The sequence below is a fragment of the Motacilla alba genome, chromosome Z (assembly GCF_015832195.1).
Source record: "Motacilla alba alba isolate MOTALB_02 chromosome Z, Motacilla_alba_V1.0_pri, whole genome shotgun sequence".
Lineage (NCBI taxonomy): Eukaryota > Metazoa > Chordata > Aves > Passeriformes > Motacillidae > Motacilla > Motacilla alba.
Window position 1 is genome coordinate 28,812,244 of NC_052046.1, and position 17,924 is coordinate 28,830,167.

The following is a 17,924-nucleotide window of genomic DNA, read 5'->3' on the forward strand; positions in this document are numbered from 1 at the left end:
GTTGATAAGGCTTTAGTTGCTGCATTGCTCCAACCTGGTATTTAACAATTAATGACAGTAATATTACTTTGGTAAATTTAACCTGTGTTTTAAATGCAACAGAATGTAATATTGTATTCACAGTCTGCATACTGCTTATCTGTGTATACCTAATGGCTCCAACCATTAAAATGTTATATATCTTTTGACTGCTAGCACTTGCCATGCTGGAAAAAATGGCAGACCAAAATATGAGTTCACTTCCTCCATGTTTCTGCCCAATGGATGGCCCAGGAGTAGCCTTGTTTGGATTATTTTGTATTACATAAACATTGCACGAGGGCCTTTTCACATCATACAGTTCTTAATCTTTTCTTCCCTTCATGTCTAATTATATATATAATGATCAAGAGGAAGGATTTTCAGAGGGATAGAGACCCACAACTCCAAAGAACCAGACCACTTATTTTGGCATAGAATTACCTGCTGCAGGTGACCAGCTTTCAGCAGCAGGAACTCTAAGTTCAAGTTTTTCTGCACGTCTCCATCTCAGTCTGTTTCACAAATAAGAATGCATTCAGTCTGAGGTGCCTTTTGAGGTACATAGTGTGATTTCTCCAGGCTAATGTCCATTCATTTCTGTACACTTGTGTAGATAATTATGTAAACTCTGACCGGAAGACCCCCTCTCTATCAAATAATCTAACAATGTTCTATATAAGTGCATTCAATTTACTTTCAGTGGAATTACAGAAAGCAACAGCTGCCTGAGACTGTCACCTTTCATGCTGAAAATGCAGCATCCTGTCTCATAATTTAATCCAAGCCAGGCAGTAGAGGTTAAACCTCACAGACGCAGTGTAATTTGAAATCCTAAGGAGATGAGCTGTGCGCTGCTTCAGCAGCTGGATATTCCATGTACACACCTGGAATGTGTGAGGTGTTTGTAATACGGACTTGTTACAAGGGGGAAGAATAAGCAGATGCTCTAAAGAAAGGGCTTTTCTTCTAAGCATATAGGACTCCTCCAGACTCCTCACACACATGTGCTTTTCTTACCTTGTTTAGGGTTTAACAGAGTGTACTGCAGTCCAGTTTATCCTGACATTTTATGTTTGGGGTTTTTTTAAACTGGTAATAAAGGAAGTGACAGTCTATATTTAACTCGTTCTAGCTCATTTCTTTTTGCTTTTATAGAATCCTGTTGAGTTTTTGTACTAGACTGTGAAGCTGTGAAGTTACTAATTTAGTTTACTAGACCACTGGTTATGCTTTGATGGGTAAAAGCTTTTTTGGGCTGAGTTCAGAAGGTTTTTGCTGACGTCTTAGTCTTGTGTAATCTAAAATGGCATGCTTTAACTAGCAGTGTGTCCAATAATAAGTACAAAGTAACCTGAAAATGCTGTATTATGCAGAAAAAATGTCCTCTTTTTCTCAGATTGTTTAAACAGCATTGGGTACCTATACAAAAATTGCTGTTAAAAGTATCAATGGCAACATTATTATTGAAAAACAAGTACCTCCTGTGTATATAAGTAAGATAAATATTTTAGATAAGTTAGTAATTCTAAAACTTTCTCGGTGTTTTAATGTACTTTTTTTCCATACACATTATAGAGTACATCACTTTTGCACTGGAAACTCCTGTTTAAGTTGTCCTTCAGCTTTATCTTATTAACTGGTCTGTCAATCATATTTTCTTTATGTAATTTCTTCTAAAATATTTCCTTCATTCCTCATGAAGAGAGGAGTCTTTACTTTCTGTACCTATCTATATAATCAAATTTCAAAAGAGCAACAAACTGTTTTGAAATAAGTCTTTTCCTATACTGAGGTAGTTTACAACAGGTGATACAGAATTAGTTAAAACTACAATCTGTCATAGTCAATGAAGAGCAGAATCTGTCCAGGAGTAAGAGAAATTCAGGGGTTTTTTGTCTTATAATCACTGCTGCTGAAGCAGAATCATTATTCTAAAAACTTTGGGTCAGGATCCATAAAAGATTTGTTGCTATCTCACTCTTACTTTGAAAACAGGGTATGAGAATAGAAATAAAAGCCAGAATCAACCACATTATTTAGTTGTGTCTCTTCCCACTGATTTTAAAGACTTATAAGAGCTTAAATCCCCAAAACTGAGTTGCAGAATGCAATTGAGATCTAGATCACCTTAACATTCTTGATAAATTTCAATAATTCACACTGTGCAATTAGGAGCTTCTGATTGCCAGTGGCTTTTACTGGTTTGTGCTTTCTTTTTCCTAAGGAAATTAGGCTTTTCTTGTCTGTGTCTGAGTTAGCTAAGGATATGAAGTTGTTGCAGGCACCAACCAAAGGGAAAAGGGATGCAAACTTTAGGAAATTACATGACCTTGACTGATCAGCTCTTTCTGGCATTCAAGAGCCTGGAAAGAGCCAACATTGTTATCCTAGTTTTGTGAAATACTGGCAGAGCAGGGTACCTAGCAGAGCATCTTATTCTTGTTGCCAGAGACTAGACCAAATTTGTAGTTATGACCTCAACAACCCAAGAAAAAGGGAAAATCTAGAGGGATATAGTTCTTTCCAAGAGCCTCAAGGATACAAGATACAAGTACACAACCATGAGTTTTGATGAGACTGCACTAAAATCAATGTGTGTCCCTCTAGTGCCTTCTGTGACTCTTACACTGGCTGACTTTGACAAAATCCTGTTCAATAGTAAGAAAATGTGGTCCCCTAGCTACCAAAAACTCCCAAGTAATGGCTGCCACCAGTCAAGAGGTGTTTTGTTTGCACCATATCTTGTAGTCTGCAGTCACAAAAAGTAAGATTTGAAAGAGTATTTGGAAATACCATAATTTTAATCCTAATTCAGGTTTCCAGTGGCTCATAGTACGAAAAAAAGTAAAAATTGAAATCATAGGTCTTTACCAACCCAAATTATGTATTTATATTGTTCTTACCTAGTTTTATTTACCAATCTAAGGCATAAGAACTTTAAACAAACCCTCAGTGAACAAACATTTGACAAAAGAGTTGTCAAAAGAATGAAAATCTGAGCTGTGACTCATAATTCCTATGAATGGCTCTGTTTAGCAGACTTGTCATCATGATATTTACGTAAAATTTTGCAGATGCGTAATTTTGTTATACTTATTAAAGTAAGCTCAGAAAGCAACAGTTTTGCTGCCTTTATTTAGACAAAAGAATCTGTTCTCTTTTTGATACTAGTGTGTATTAATTTGATTTTTATTTTAACAAAACATTCTAAAATATAGGAACACATTGTTTTTAGACACAATTGCCATTTTTTAAAAGATAATTGTCACAAACATAATTTCTTTCTGCAGGATAATGGCTCTCCTGAAGAACATGCGATTTATGTTTGGGACCATTTTATTTCCCAGTCAGCTGCAGAGAATGTGTTTTTTGTTGCTCACAGTTATGGTGGACTTGCCTTTGTAGAGTTGGTAAGTGTGAATTCTCCATTGCTGTCTTTGCTGAAGACTGTCACAGATTTTCTACATTCTTTGTGATCACCTTCTTGAAAGTAGCTAGGTAGAAACCACTGTGCCAGTGGTCATGTACAGGTTGGTCAGGATTTCTTTGCAACCAGAAGGTCACTGCATCTTTTCTGGTTTTGAGCTAGACAGGAAGGTCCCAGGTGTGCATGAACCTGAAAGACCGTGGGGAAACAGAACATGCTGCATCCTTGTTGTCCAAACTATATACTGAAACTATGTCCAAACTATGTACTGAAAGGCCCCAGTTTCTGCTGTGGGTCAGAAAAACCTGGGGACATATGAGACTAAAGACATATAAGAACAGTCTTAAAGCGAAGTCACAGATACAAATGCAGCTTGTTGCATATAGATTGGAACTAAATGTGCAGGGAAATATGGCAGTTTTATTCAGTTTTTGCAGTTTTTCTACAAAGATCTATGGAACTTGCTGGAAGGACTTCTGTTTTCCCATTTATTAGGCTCTGCAGCAATATAAGGTGGGAAGAACTTTGCTCAGTGTAAAGCTGTTCTACATCTGGTGCTGAAACTGCTGAACATCTAGTTTGTCAGTCTTTCACTCTTTTCTCTAAAGGCAGATCTCTCTACCCCATCAGGTATACCAAGCTGCCTGTTAAACTTGTGAACCAAGTTTCACTGTCAGTGTAGCTACAGTCTCCTCATATGATTTTAAAACAGTAGTGTAATCACGATGTATTTTATTGAAGAAAACTACAGTAAAGTAAGGGTCCTATTAATTGTGGAAAGTTAAATTGAAGAGCATTAGAACTGGTTTTATGGACACAGGAAACATCAGACATATATGTACATCTTTTGTCTACAACACATTAGTTTGATCTAACTGAAAGTTGATTAAGGTTTCCTGCGTGAACATAAGATGAATGCCTTAGTTAAGAAAAAGCATGCATGAGCATGTTTGTTTTAGTCTTACGCTGCTCCAAGTAGCAATAACAATCCAGACGATGGCCACTGGTATTATTTTAAGAACTTGCGATTTTCCTACCCCCCCCCCCGCCTTTTGTTGTTGTTGAAATTAATGCCATTTTCATTATCTCTGAGGTCCTGGAAGAGAATGTGCAAAATATGCATGACATGTACAGATTTGAGACTTGAGAAACAGTTCATTTTCCTGATCTGAAGATTGTTTGAGAATTGATCATTTTTCACAGGTGTTTTATTACCTGCTGAATGAATAGTCTCAAAACTAAATTTTGAGGCGAATATTCACCTTGAAGATGAATAACTCTTTCTGTAACTACATCTGTGGGCAAAAGATGTGTTGCATTGCATGTGCCTGTTGCTCCTGAGCTGTCGTGAACGTTAGGGAGCAATTTTCTGTCTTGGCTTTCCTGAGTTGTGATTTTCAGCTGCTCTATGTTTCAGCCCGGGTTATTCTGGTGTGACTTATGGGTCCAAAGTAAAGCTTTGGCAGAATTTCTGTAGGTTTTGTAAAGCCACATTGTTGGGTCACCAGATGCCCAGAGATACATACACGTATCAGAGGGCAGGAATAAGAAGCACCTGGAGACCTTTCTCAGTGTTTCCTAAACAGAGTGCTGATGTGAAGGAGGCTTGGAGAATTTTTCAATCACATTTCAGACAACAGCTTGAGGTGGCCTGGGTAACAGATGACCAAGGCGTCATTCCCATTTTCCCTATATTTCTTGTCACACTGGTGCATATTTCTTCACTTTTGTTCTACTTTAAGATGAAGCACACTGATGTTTCAGAACAAGACTTCTGACCTTGGGGCTTCCAGGGTCAGGGTGCTCAGCCTGTGAAGTTACCACAGGCTGAGCAAAAATTTTTATCAATTGCAAGAAGCAACCAGTAAGTAAGAAGTATCTTTGTCAGAAAGACAAGATGGTCTCAATAAGGGTCAGCTTCTGTAGTCTGCTGTCTCTGCAGGAGATGCATGCCTGAGAGGAGGAATATAATACATATCCATTGATACATCACATATCTGCCATGCAAAACTAGACCTGAAATGTATTTTTAATGTAACTCAATGTTTTTCTAAAAAATCAAAGGATATTAGCACCTGATTTAGGCAGAGGTAGTTTGATATTTGAGTACTACTAAAAGCAGTTTGATTAAATAATTCATACACTGAAGGACATATCATTGAAATAACCATGAACTATTTAATCACAGTATTCATTTGTGAGGTTTTATTTTGTTATCATCTCCTTTCTCTTAAACTTTGTATCCATACAGCACTTAGTAATTGCAGTGAGCTCCAAAAAGAAACAGAACAGCTGATGGGTAATTACTGTCTTATGACAAATACATTTTCGATCGCTTCACTTTCTTCTCTGATTCATGTTGGGGTGATGATGAGGTTGATGGAGCAGCTACACCATATAGCAGCTGTACCACCTCGACACTTCCTTTGCAAGTTTTTGGGTTAACTGCTTCATGAAATTGTAGTTTACAGTTGTTATGGAGACCTCTTGCACAGCTGCTCCTTCTGCATTCATGCTTCTTACAGGAGAGTAGTGTGAAGCATATGGCTTTAATTTGGAGTGAAGGTTTCTGCCTGAGCCCTCTGAATTTTATTTTGCCTGCCAAGCAAAAATATCAAAAAAAATTTGTGTTTTCAATTAATATCTTCTTAGTCAACTTTCCGTGTTCAGTGCTGCAAGATCTGTCATGATGGCTTGCGGTATCTCAGCCACAGCTTGCCGCTTCATCGTGGTGTAAGTCTCCTGATGGAAATGGGATGTTCTGGCATTAAACAGAAAAACCCAATGAAAGCTGATATTAGGCAAAGTCTTGTTCATGGACGTTCATACCATTGTGTGGGAGGAGCTGTGCTCTCCCAGGAAAAGCCAGAGAACAACATTCAGCCTTCTGCAGGCAGTACCCATCCAGGTGCTCCTTTGTCTGAAGCTGCTGAGGGAGGTAGCATAGGAAAGGCAGTGCTGCTCTGCCTTGTCCCTTGATTGGCATGCACTTTGTTGGGAAACACAAAGTGAAAGAGAGCGGATAGGACCATCACATATGAAATTGGTAGAAAAGGAGGATCATTTTTATTTACAAAACTTTGGTGTCCAAATTTTGGTCCTCATTCCAAATTTCTTCTCACCATAAAAATAAGGCTGTGTTTTGGAAATCCTTCATTAAACAAACAGGTAGGGCTTGGCTGCAATTTTCAAATATATGCCATGTCAAGTAAAAATTTTATTGATCTTTGCACCTTTTTGATCTACATTTTCTTTTGTCTGGGATTGCAGGATGTTAAGACAAATAGGGTGAGTCTGCAATATCATGCTCAAATACACAGAAACTGTTACCCAGTTAACTGCAACATAGGCACACATTTTCTGTGCCTTGTTGTGTCATAGATTACTAGAAGAATAACTGAAAGTAATTAAAATGTGTGGAAAATAAAGTTTCACCAATAAATGTACTAAGTTTTATTGTTCTGTTGTTTATAGGTTGAATTACAAATGGTAAACCATAAGCCATATGTTAGAATGTATCTTAATGTTTGCTAAATTAAACTATGTGTAATTGGAGTTTGAAATAAAATGTGCATGTGATCATATCTGCATGTAAATTACTTTTTGAATGCACAGCACTAAAAATATTTGTTGGGTTATTGTGTTTTGCTAATTGCTTATTACTGATTTTGAAAAACTCAAGCTATGATTCATGAACACATCTCAGCTTCTTAATTCTGTTATCCCTTGCACAGTATAGTCAGGGATTTATTTTCAGAATCAGTTTGCTTTACTTGACAGTAAATTGTGGAACTTTCCCAACTCCAAGCTTAAAATAATTTTATGAAATTTAACAGAAAGTGAGAATTTCAAGTTGATGGAGTCAATTTTATATTTAGTTTACAGAAAATAAGAAGTTTCTGGTACAACGCCTCCTTTGAGTTTTCCTGCCAAATTTTATGGGTTTACAATTATTTTGCTTTAAAAATAATGTTTTTCCTTGTCATTGCCTGCATGAAAGACCCACACAGAAGAATCTTTGTGGAATGCTTCTGCTGTTCGCTTCCTATATTTCTGAGACCCTAGGCTTTGCATTTTCAGTTATTTTCTCATAATTTATAACTAGAGTTACAGCTTTTTTGTTTCAATTTTAAATGTTGTCTTTTAAAAATACCAAATATCATGAGAATAATGAAAAAAATTGTGAGAATCATTAATTATTATCTCCAGTTTAGATCATTCATACTGCTGTGGAAATACAAACTACACACAGGAATGTAATACTTGGGAGAAGGAAAGTAGGTTGTCTTCAGCAGGTGTAAACTATTCATTATGGTTCTTTTGGCTAAAATACTGGGTGTATGTACTGACAATTTGCACAGAGGTGTAGGTAAAATGGGGAGGAGGGCGTCCTTTTAGCAAGCTTTGTTACAATGAGAGCCCTTAAAACACACTGTTCAAATTACTGTATGCGCTGTAGAGTCCTAATTCCATCAAATCTGCAAATTTTGGTAATTTGAAATAATTTTAGGCGCGTTATTTTGAGATCCTCTCTGCAATACGCTGCCACTTCATTTTGCTGTATTGTGCTGAGTATGGGAAGGACCTGGCCGTGACTGGCACTGATGGGTGCCATAATAATGATGATAGACAGGCACCTGCTGAGCTACCTGTGAGTCTCTGAGGCTGTATCATTATTCTCGCACAGGCAAAATGCAATTTAAGAAACTTAATGGCTAGGCTGTGAACCTATCATTAGTTTTTCATTAATTTGATTTCCTGAAGTCTCAGACTGAATGGCTTTTTGTGAATTCTTATATAAATATATCTACTTATTTTTTAATTCAGTTTGCCTGGAAAATTGATGAGTGGGTACTGTGGACGTGTAACTCTTAATTCCCCTGGCTGACATGTTAAATTGAAATATGTCTACTGATGTGTGGTAGAGATAACATAAAGTCTTTGGTGGCTGTAGGAAGCATGGGAAAGAGCTAGAAGTAGAGAGCTGGGAAGGAAAACATCTCAGTGACCAAGATCCTTATTGTGAAAACAAAAGCAAAATACCACAGTGCTTTAAAGCTTTGTGAGCATTTAACTGGGGAAAAAAAAGAAAAGAAAAAAAAAGACACTTCAGATGTTGAATGTCAGTTGGGACAGCAGTGTGGGATGCTGTCTTGAACGTTTATAGGGCCTTGGCTTGTATGTCCAGTCTTTGGACAAGTCATCTCACCCAACTGTAGCTGATTTAAGTCTTAGATTTTTCTGTGTTGGGCACTTACAATAGCACATTTTTGAGGCAGGTCTAATTTAGTGCTCACATTCAGAAAATCAAGTCTGAAAGTAAAAATGATATCTTGATTCTGTTTGGTTATTTATTTCAGCTATTCTTTGTTGTCCTTCTTGGTAAAGTACTTATTCATCTGAAAAAGATCAAATGAGAAATGAGGGTAGACAAGAGAAGCTAATGGAGGAATCAGTGGTCAGTTGTATAAAAAAGGATTGGACAGGAATAGGGTCTCTAGCCTTGATGCTGATATTTTTAGTATTCCTGTTACTGTATTATTACTGTTTAGTATTCTGTTAATTTGCTTGTGGGCAAGCAAATTAAATATGTGTTCCTGAAATTGGATCCTGGCATTAAGTGATGGAGTATTCAGAAGCAGAATTTCTGCAGTAATAGAAAGTTATGTTCTACACATAGGACAGTTAGGCATTGACTAGTCAGTCATCTGCATGCACAAAGAGTGATCTCATCAACAGAGAACAGCAGGGCTGAAGAAACCCTTGGACAACTGGCCTACTTGCCAGTGGCTGTAAGTGAATGACCAGGTAACGTAACAAGAGTCAGATATGATACTATGATGTTTTTGCTCTTTCTGTCCCAGGAAGGGGAGTATTAATGCTGTTCATTATACCACCCCTTGCTGCTGTGATTCATCTGAGGTAATCAGACGCATTTGGGAAGATTAAGTAAAGATTAAGTCAAGGAATGGTTTTGGGGAAAAGGTGTTCATAGGCTTGAATCAATGGAAAGCATATTTTGCCAGAAACAATGAAGGATCCTCAGACCTGCTGTGACATGGTGCCGACATGGACAGGTCCTAGCTATCATAAGCCATAGAGATCCTATACACATGCTTTAGGCTTATCAGCCTTAGAAATAGCTATGTTAATTGCTAGTCCTCTTATGTTAACTTTGGTAGCTATATCTAGAAAGAGAAGGTTCAGCATCTGCTTTGTTATTTACTGCAGAAACTGAGCTTAAAAGCATGGCTTGTTCAGCCTGGTAAAGGAAGGCTTAGAGGGATTGGTAGCACTCAGTAAATACATCAGGAGAATAAACAGCAGGGAGGGAGAGCCTTATAAGCCAAAGAACAGTGTCGGCACAGGAACAAATGGATTAAAACTGGTCATGAATAAATTTAGGGTGGAGTTAGGTTTCTCACCATTGGATTAGGAAGTCCTGCTTGGGAAAAGGACTGAGGCAAAGCTGTTGCCAATCATGACCCACACATGGCAAGAGTTATGTGAGTAATTTGCTGAGACTCTTGGTCCTTGGTGTGACCCAGGAGTCTGTATTCCTGGGAAGGACATCATATGCAGGTGCATATTTTCAGCTATGAACAATTGGACCACTTTTTGGATTAATATGTCTAGAGTCAATGCTACTCTGACTCAAGGCTCACTCCACTGGAATAGCTCAGTTTTAACCAAAACCAGGTCAAACCTCTAACACCGGTGTTGGCAAACAACTTTTTTCCTTCCTCTTTAATTAGAATCATAGAATCAAAGAATATGCTGAAATGGAAGGGACACATCAGGATCATCAAGTCTTAACTCCTGGCACAGGATGCCCTAAGAATCACAACAAATCCCTCAGAGTGTTCTCCCTACGCTTCTTGTAGTCTGTCAGGCTTGGTGCTGTGACCACTTCCCTAGGAGCCTATTCCATTGCCCTACCACTCTCTATGGGAAGAACCTTTTCCTGATATCCAATCCAAATCTCCCCTGACTCAGCTTTCTGCCGTTCACTCAGAACCTATCACTAGTCATAAAAGTCAAGAGGTTCCTTCTCATCCCCTCCTGAGGATATTGAAGACCACAATGAGGTTTCCCCTCAATCTCCTCCAGGCTGAACAGACCAAGTCACCTCAGCCACTCCTCATACGGCTTCCCCTTAAGGCCCTTTATCATTGTCATTACCCTACTGTCAATGATCTCTAATAGCTTTGTATCTTTCTTACAGTGTGGTGCCCAAAACTGCCCCCAGCACTCGAGGTGAGACTGCTGCCCCAGTGCAGAGCAGAACAGGACAATCCCCTCCCTTGTCTGGTTGGCTGGATCCTGGCTGCCAAGGCACTGCTGACTCATGTTCAGCTTGCCATTGACTGGGACCCACAGGTCCCTTTCCACAGCACTGCTCTCCAACCTCTTGTTCCCTAGTCTGTACATGCAACCAGGTTTGTCCCATTGACCTTGAATAACAGGAATTGGGGAGCAGACTTGTTTTTGGAAACAGTGTACTCTTTTTTGCTAGTGCTTTTTGAAATGCACAAGCTTGAGGTAGAAAGCAACAGGCATAGCAGATCCTGTGGTGAGAGTTTACAACCGTAAGGAAATTAAATTATGGACTGAGCAAAAAAATAGTAAAATATGCATGTCGCTGTTTGCTGTACTGGAAACAGTTTCTTTATCACATTCGGCTTTTCTGATATATAAAATGTGTGTTTGTGTGTGTGTATACACATATATGTATTTGTATGCATATATTGCCCATTCTAACCCAGAGCAGATAAACATTTTAGGCCACTCAGCCTAAATAAATAAACTGACAAGCATACACGGGCATCATTAGGCCACTTGCTAGCATTTATAATATAAATAAATATTATTTATTCCTTTGTGTTGTGATAGGAATCACATAGCAATGCCTTGTCCTAAAATGCTTGCAGTCAGGAAGGATGCTCTAATGGGAGAAGACTAAGGACTGATGAGCGATTGCAATGCAGTTCATAGCATCATAGCTGCATGTCCTTTTTAATTTTTTGGTGGTTTACTGTAAATGCCATGTAGGCATCCCATTCCTCAGTTCATCTGAAGCCTTGCTAGCCTCACTGCTGGATGATAGTAGAGGATGGCAGCAGTGAAGGGCTCAGCATCGGCCACTTCCAGAGCAGACACATGTGGAATATTCATCCCTTCTTGTTACCTTACTGTAGACAATATGCTCAGCCTCATTGTGTTTTGCTTTCTCTTAGTCATTTGCTAATCTGGTATCTCATGGTTCATTCAGCTCAAGCCATGATCTGGGGCTAGCTGTGCATGTGTCCCTTCCCCACTTCCTTCCAAAAGGAGAAGTACAATGTTTCCTGGAATTTTATACTGAATAGTAATTGTTGGCACCACCCATCATTACTTTTTTGTCTCATTCTACCATTTGTATTAATTTTGTAATTTGACACCAAAGTTGGCATGTTAATTATGAAATAAAGAAAGAACTGGATATGAGTGAAAGTTAGGGTTACTAGAAAATCCGGTTACTTGGAAATATGTGTTTGTTGCCTATGGGATTAGGTGGTCAAAATGCGCTTTCTGCATTTCTTTGCAGAAATTTTTTTTTAGAGTTGCTTCATCTCACTGGTTTTATATTTTTATAACTTCTTTGCATAGTTTTAAAATCCATACATTACACAGTGAACCTTTAGATTTCTGCATGAGGAGTTTTTTGATCTTTAGCAATTGTTCCCATAGTTTCATCCTCTTGTTTTTTTTGTAGCTTAGCTTGTATTAAGGTGTTCTGTTTTTTTAAATTTATTTTTTATGCCTATCTGAATTCAGTTCATTTCTTTGACAGTATTCTGAGGATTGAACTCAGTGTTCTAGGTGCAGTTAACATAATTAGCTCAGGATGAACTTCAGTATCTTTGTTCTGCTGTGTAGCATTTTGATCAATGCAACCTAAATGGTACTAGATTTTTTTTCCTAAAGTTTCTTTGAATTTAGTACCTGCTAATGTTCATGTATCTCTCAAAGTCTTCTAGTGCTCTCAGTTTTCCTTTCCCCAGTGGTACTGAATGTACTAAATGTGAATGTAGCAGATTATTTCCTCCCAACACCCCCTCACAGTCTTCCTAATTAAATCTAGCTGTGTTGTGGCCCTTGTTGCACAGGATGACAAACTGGATTGTAATAACAATCCCTTTTGTGCTACAGGTCTGTGAATCTTAGAAGCTTGTTTTGTATTTCTTTAATGCCTTACTTCTCTTGGCGGTTTGTCCCACTTAAATGTCACCTGCAAATTTAATTAATTTCAGATAATTAATGAAGATGTTAAATAAAACCATATTTGGCATCTATCCCTATATCTGGTTAGAAATTTCCTTCTGACTCAGTAAATTGCTTTGTGTTATTTTCCTTTCCTGCATTGTTTCCATTGTTTTAAATTCTGCAAGACAATATAACTCAACTGTCAGTTTATTTTTCATTTCACATTCCAGCTTTGAAAGGAAAAATAAAAGCCAAAGCACAAGGCCATATTCAAAGAAAATATAACTCATCCTTTTAGCCGTTTGCACATAAACTTCATCCCTTGAGCCTCTCAAAGCTGATGGGCAACATCTCTGTGCAGCCATCTCCTTAAAATGTGTAGATGTTAAAATGTAGCACACTGTTGATTGTGATAGTTAATTTCAGAACCCAGGGCAACTGATTTTTCTGAATTTCTTTCCTGGCTATTTACTTCCTCGCTGGTTGCAGAAACTTCCCAGAACTTAGAAGTTCCATGGAGGTGTTTGTTGTATGAACCGTCTCATGCTCATCAGAGCTCTTCAGACATAGGGGAAATTCATCAATGGTAACAAGAGACATGTCTTCTGTCCTGAACCTCTGAACTACTTGACAGTGCAGAGTTTTGCCTCACCATTCTTTTGGTGGAAACTAATTCAGTTCATTTCTTTCTTGGCTCTCTGAGGTGAACTCCTGAGGTGCTGATACATATACTGCCCTGCTGTGTCAATAAAAAGTCACATCTCCTGTTTTCCCTGACACACTTACTAGTTTTTCACCCTATCCATGTTGATGATCTTCCAGCTTTGCCTTCTTAATCTTCTGTGAATGTGCATCTTGCTCTTTTTGAATCTAATCCACCTGTTTCTGGTTCTTACCAGAAGGTGCCTGTTTTTACTGTGTTGCATCAGGACAGGAAAATGAAATATCTAGAGCATTAGTTTATGTGGATGTGGTCATTGTATCTGGCTCTGCATTGGTACAGCTGCATAGTCAAATGATTGAGTATGTTGGTTCTAGGATTCTTTTCCCACCAGGTACAGTATGAAAAAAACTGGCATTTTATAAAACTTTGTGTGTTATTATCTCTCTAAATTGGTTTGCAGAACAGCACAATACTAAAGATTTTATAAGATATGACATTGTCGTAGTCTAAAGGTTTACAGTTCTTTTTTTTAAAGTTCTTTTTGAATATAATATCTATATACATAGGAAGACTAATAAAGAAAAAGAGTAGGAGTTTTATGTTTGTTTATACAATGTAGGAATATCACACATAGTATGTACTTACAAGTTTTGTCGTGAATTGAGATTATTCCATCTGAAATATTAAGCTGATCTAAATACTGACATTTGTTTTCTCCTAATGGAACAGAACATTTAAAAAAGGAAGTTGTCTCACTGTTATTTCGCATTTTTTCCCATTTCTGTGATCTTATGCTCATAAGACCACACAAGTATATTATGTTCATGGTAATTTAAACGGTAGGCATGCTGAAAAGTGTATGTGTGGCTTTTGTGTGGAACAGTAGAGATTTTATAAAACTTTAAAACCCAATTTAGTGGATCAATCAGAGAAACTACAAGTTAATAACATGTTAGACGTTGCAAATCCAGGTGGAGTAAGAAGAATGCAAACATACTTTAGCAAAGGGAGCTTTCAAACTGTGGTACCATAAGAAGCAGGAGTTTCAGCATATTAGTGAAATATTTTAGTATTCATAATAGCATGACTACTAATGTTTAAATGTTAAAATAATCCTGTTTAAGGGCTTTGATTGAATGTGATAAGAAAAAAATATGAGTGGATTTTTTGTGTATATTAATTGAGAAAATTGTGCTTTTAGTGCTGCAGAATTGAACTGAGATTTTAATGCAATATGTCAAAGGGCAGGAGTAAAATTGCCTCATAAATATCTGAAAAAAAATAGTTTAATTAGTTATTTTTCTCTTTTCCATTTCTAAGGCAAATTAAGTCTAATAAAGAATCGCAGTATTGTGCAGTATTAGGATAGAAAGGGCATGAGGTTTTTACTTTGATTAAGCTGAGGCATTTTATTTGCTTGTAAGTATCTCTATTATATTTTATCTTAGAGTGGCTTGAGACATCTGACAGGAGTAATATATCTTAAAAAAATTCAAAATAACCCCCGCCATCCCCCTCTCAGTCCCTACCCCTGTGGGCACATAACTGCCAGTGTTTTACAAGGTGTTAAAGTACAGTGATTGTATTATCTCATCCTTTAAAAAAAAGGCATTGTTAATTTAACCCTCAGTAATCTTATTTCACCTAGCCACCATTGCAGTCTACAGCCAGCAGACTTTTTTTTTTTTTAAACCAGCTGTTGAGGATAACCTAGTTTAAAGAGTTCAGGGCTGAACGTGAGGGATTCATCATTATATATTTACTGTCTGAGGCTGATATAGCTGTAAGGTTTTTCAGATGCCATTGATCTATTGCGCATGTTCCCTCCCTGGGTTGCAGGACGTGCTTCTATTTGCATAAGGCCCTGGGCAAGGTTCTTTCTTGCATTGATTGGCCTGTCCAAGGGAGCCTGATGTGCTCCTGCATTGATCACCCTGTCTTTTCTTGGAAGGCAGTGTTACACTGAGTTCATCTCAAACATTCTAGGGAAAACTGCAGATGTCATAATTTTATTCAGATGTTCTTTTGAGTATAGTCCTTTCCTTCTTTTTTCCTTTTCCAGGATAACTTGCTTTGTAGGGTTTTGTTCAGTTGTTTTTTTTTTTTCCCCACTTAATTTGAATGTGTTTCTGCAGTTATGTTGAAGCATAGACCAGAATGTACTGAAAAGCTATATTACATTTACACCAATTATTCCATGCTGTGGTTTTCTTTTCCTTTAAAATAATGCCTATAGCTTCCAGCAAAAATCAAAACTACTCTGTCTTCAGAGTTCACAGTTATAACAGGAGAATTAATCTAAGAATATGTGTGTGTACTGGTGTCTTAGCTTAGTTAATTATTGTCACTTGTAACTTGTATGATTTGTACTAGTTTTCTTCAGTGTTAGAAAAATAGTTCTAAAATGACACCTTCAGCATGAAACTCTGTTGGATTTTGGTTTTCTAGAGGCATACTCCAAAATGGATCGTGCGGGTAAATTGCTGGGCAGACCAGTGACTGATCAGAGAGGACAGATACTTCCCTAGTAGGGAACAACATGGTGTGCTGGGGACTCTCTTTCCAAACCCAGGTTAAGCAGCAGAGTTCTTAAATGGTTATACTCAAAGGGTGGCTCATAGCTAATGCATAAGCTGACATATGAACTTTACCAAGCACATGATAGTACTGCATATCAGTGAAAAACAAAATACTATGAAAGAGTTCCTCTCCTATAGAGGACCAGAACAAAGAGCATTACAGAGATGGTCCTTGATTACTTTGATTACTTTTAGAAAATAATCCTATGGATATTTTTATGTATTTTGTAGAATTTTCTTCAAAATAAATATTCAGAGATACATAACTGAGGTCATGTTAATGCAGTAACGTAAACTGTGCAGGCTTTTTTCTTTTCTTATTACTTGAATAATAGTTCCACGTCTTTCACTGAAGCAAGAATGTTTGTTATTGCGTTGTGATACTCTGGCCTAGGGAACATATTCCTTTGGTCATTTGGTAAAACAAAACTCAGATAAGTATAATTCAGATAGCATATATGAAATTTCATCTTCATTATCATGCAAATGTGGTGAGAATGTAACATTTCCCAAGATGTCATTTGACTATTAAGATCTTTAGAAAATGGTCTCTCAAAGCCACAAAGCTAATATTCCAGAAGAAAGCTAAAAAGTGTCTGTCCTTATTTTATATGAATAATAAATGTAGTAGGACAAGCCATTATTAAAATCACAAAAGAATGTGTTGACCTGTTGGAACAAGGATCTTTTTTGATTTTTGCATCAATGATGAATTTTGAGCTTTCCATAGCATAGAGGATGAACATGCAAATACAGATTTCAAAAAACTATGGGGATAAAAGCAGTAGCATCATAACTGGAAATCTGATCTATTTTGTTTCAGTACATAAATTGTATCTGTGGGTATTTATAGTGATACATATTTTGTTATACATAATGATATCCTTTGCAAGTGTTGCATATTTTGTGTGTCTACATTGTGCATGTATTTTGCATCTGCAACACCTTTCATTTTTCTAAGCTCTCTTTTGCTGATATTTGAGTTAATGAAGATAGAAGATGGGCATGGGCTAAATATGGACTAATCCTTTAAATGGAGAGTGTAACTTGATTTTAATTCTAAAATAAAAGAAGATCTGGAGGGTCTCATAGCAGCCCATTATCTGTGTTTTTCAATTGTAGGAAAATGCTGTACTTGTTTATGTGTGTGAACTGTGCAGGGCATCAAGACCTAAAAAAAATTTCCGGTAGCAGAAGAAACCTTTTGCAGGCAGTTCTAGTTCTGAAAAATAAAGAAATGACTGTTTATAATTAAACTAAAATAAATAAAATAAATATAATCTCTTACTTCAGGCAGAAATAGTCTCTAGGAAAAAAATGTGTCCATAGCATGCATTGTGCTGTTAAGCAGTGGATGCATTAGAAAAACGTGATGAAGAGATATGTAGATATTTCTAGACTTTTAGATACCCACCATGGATGTTGTAGAGTGAGCTTTTTCTCGGCAGATATTTGCAGCCTCGAGTGATGACCTAGATGTGTTGAAATAAGTGTTTAAGTGTTTGAATGAGTTTTAATAATAGCTTGATTGCTGGGCATCAGGAATGCAAGCAAGTCCTATTCAGTCTGAGTAAAATAAAACAGCACAATGTAAAAACCGGTATTTTAAAGTTTTCCTGTTTTCCACAACAAAAAGTGACAATTTTCTGATGCAGGGCTGATAAAGAATGAAATTTCAGAGTCTGTGGTAATTTCAAAGTCTGTGGGTTTGGCTTGGTTTGGTTTTGGTTTTTTTTAGTTTGTAAAATTGTGATATTTAGAGACTGAAAAAATTACAGAGGGTGTTTGAAGTGTCATTTCTCTCCCGTGCCACTAAGGCATTTTCATTTTACAAGCACATTACTGAAGTTAAGAGGTACTTGTGTGCTGTTTTGCTAGAGAGATGTTTTCAAAGTCCAGGTAGTGCTAATATGGCAGATACCATGTACCAATTAAGAATGTTTTCTGTTGCTTCATTCCTACCTACGATGAGTGATATGTATGTGGT

The 17,924-nt window shown here is 37.3% G+C and overlaps 1 protein-coding gene across 3 annotated transcripts in view; it reads left to right on the forward strand.

Annotated features, from left to right (window-relative positions):
• The window catches only part of FAM172A (family with sequence similarity 172 member A), a 254,744-nt gene that overhangs the window by 147,083 nt on the left and 89,737 nt on the right, over positions 1-17,924 (forward strand). For 2 of the 3 annotated variants that reach the window (XM_038124814.1, XM_038124815.1), the window contains one exon: positions 3,312-3,431. The exons of the other annotated variant lie outside the window; for it this stretch is intronic. In XM_038124814.1, coding sequence (XP_037980742.1) covers positions 3,312-3,431 — 120 coding nt within the window. The remainder of the gene's footprint in view (positions 1-3,311; positions 3,432-17,924) is intronic. 3 annotated transcript variants of the gene reach the window in all.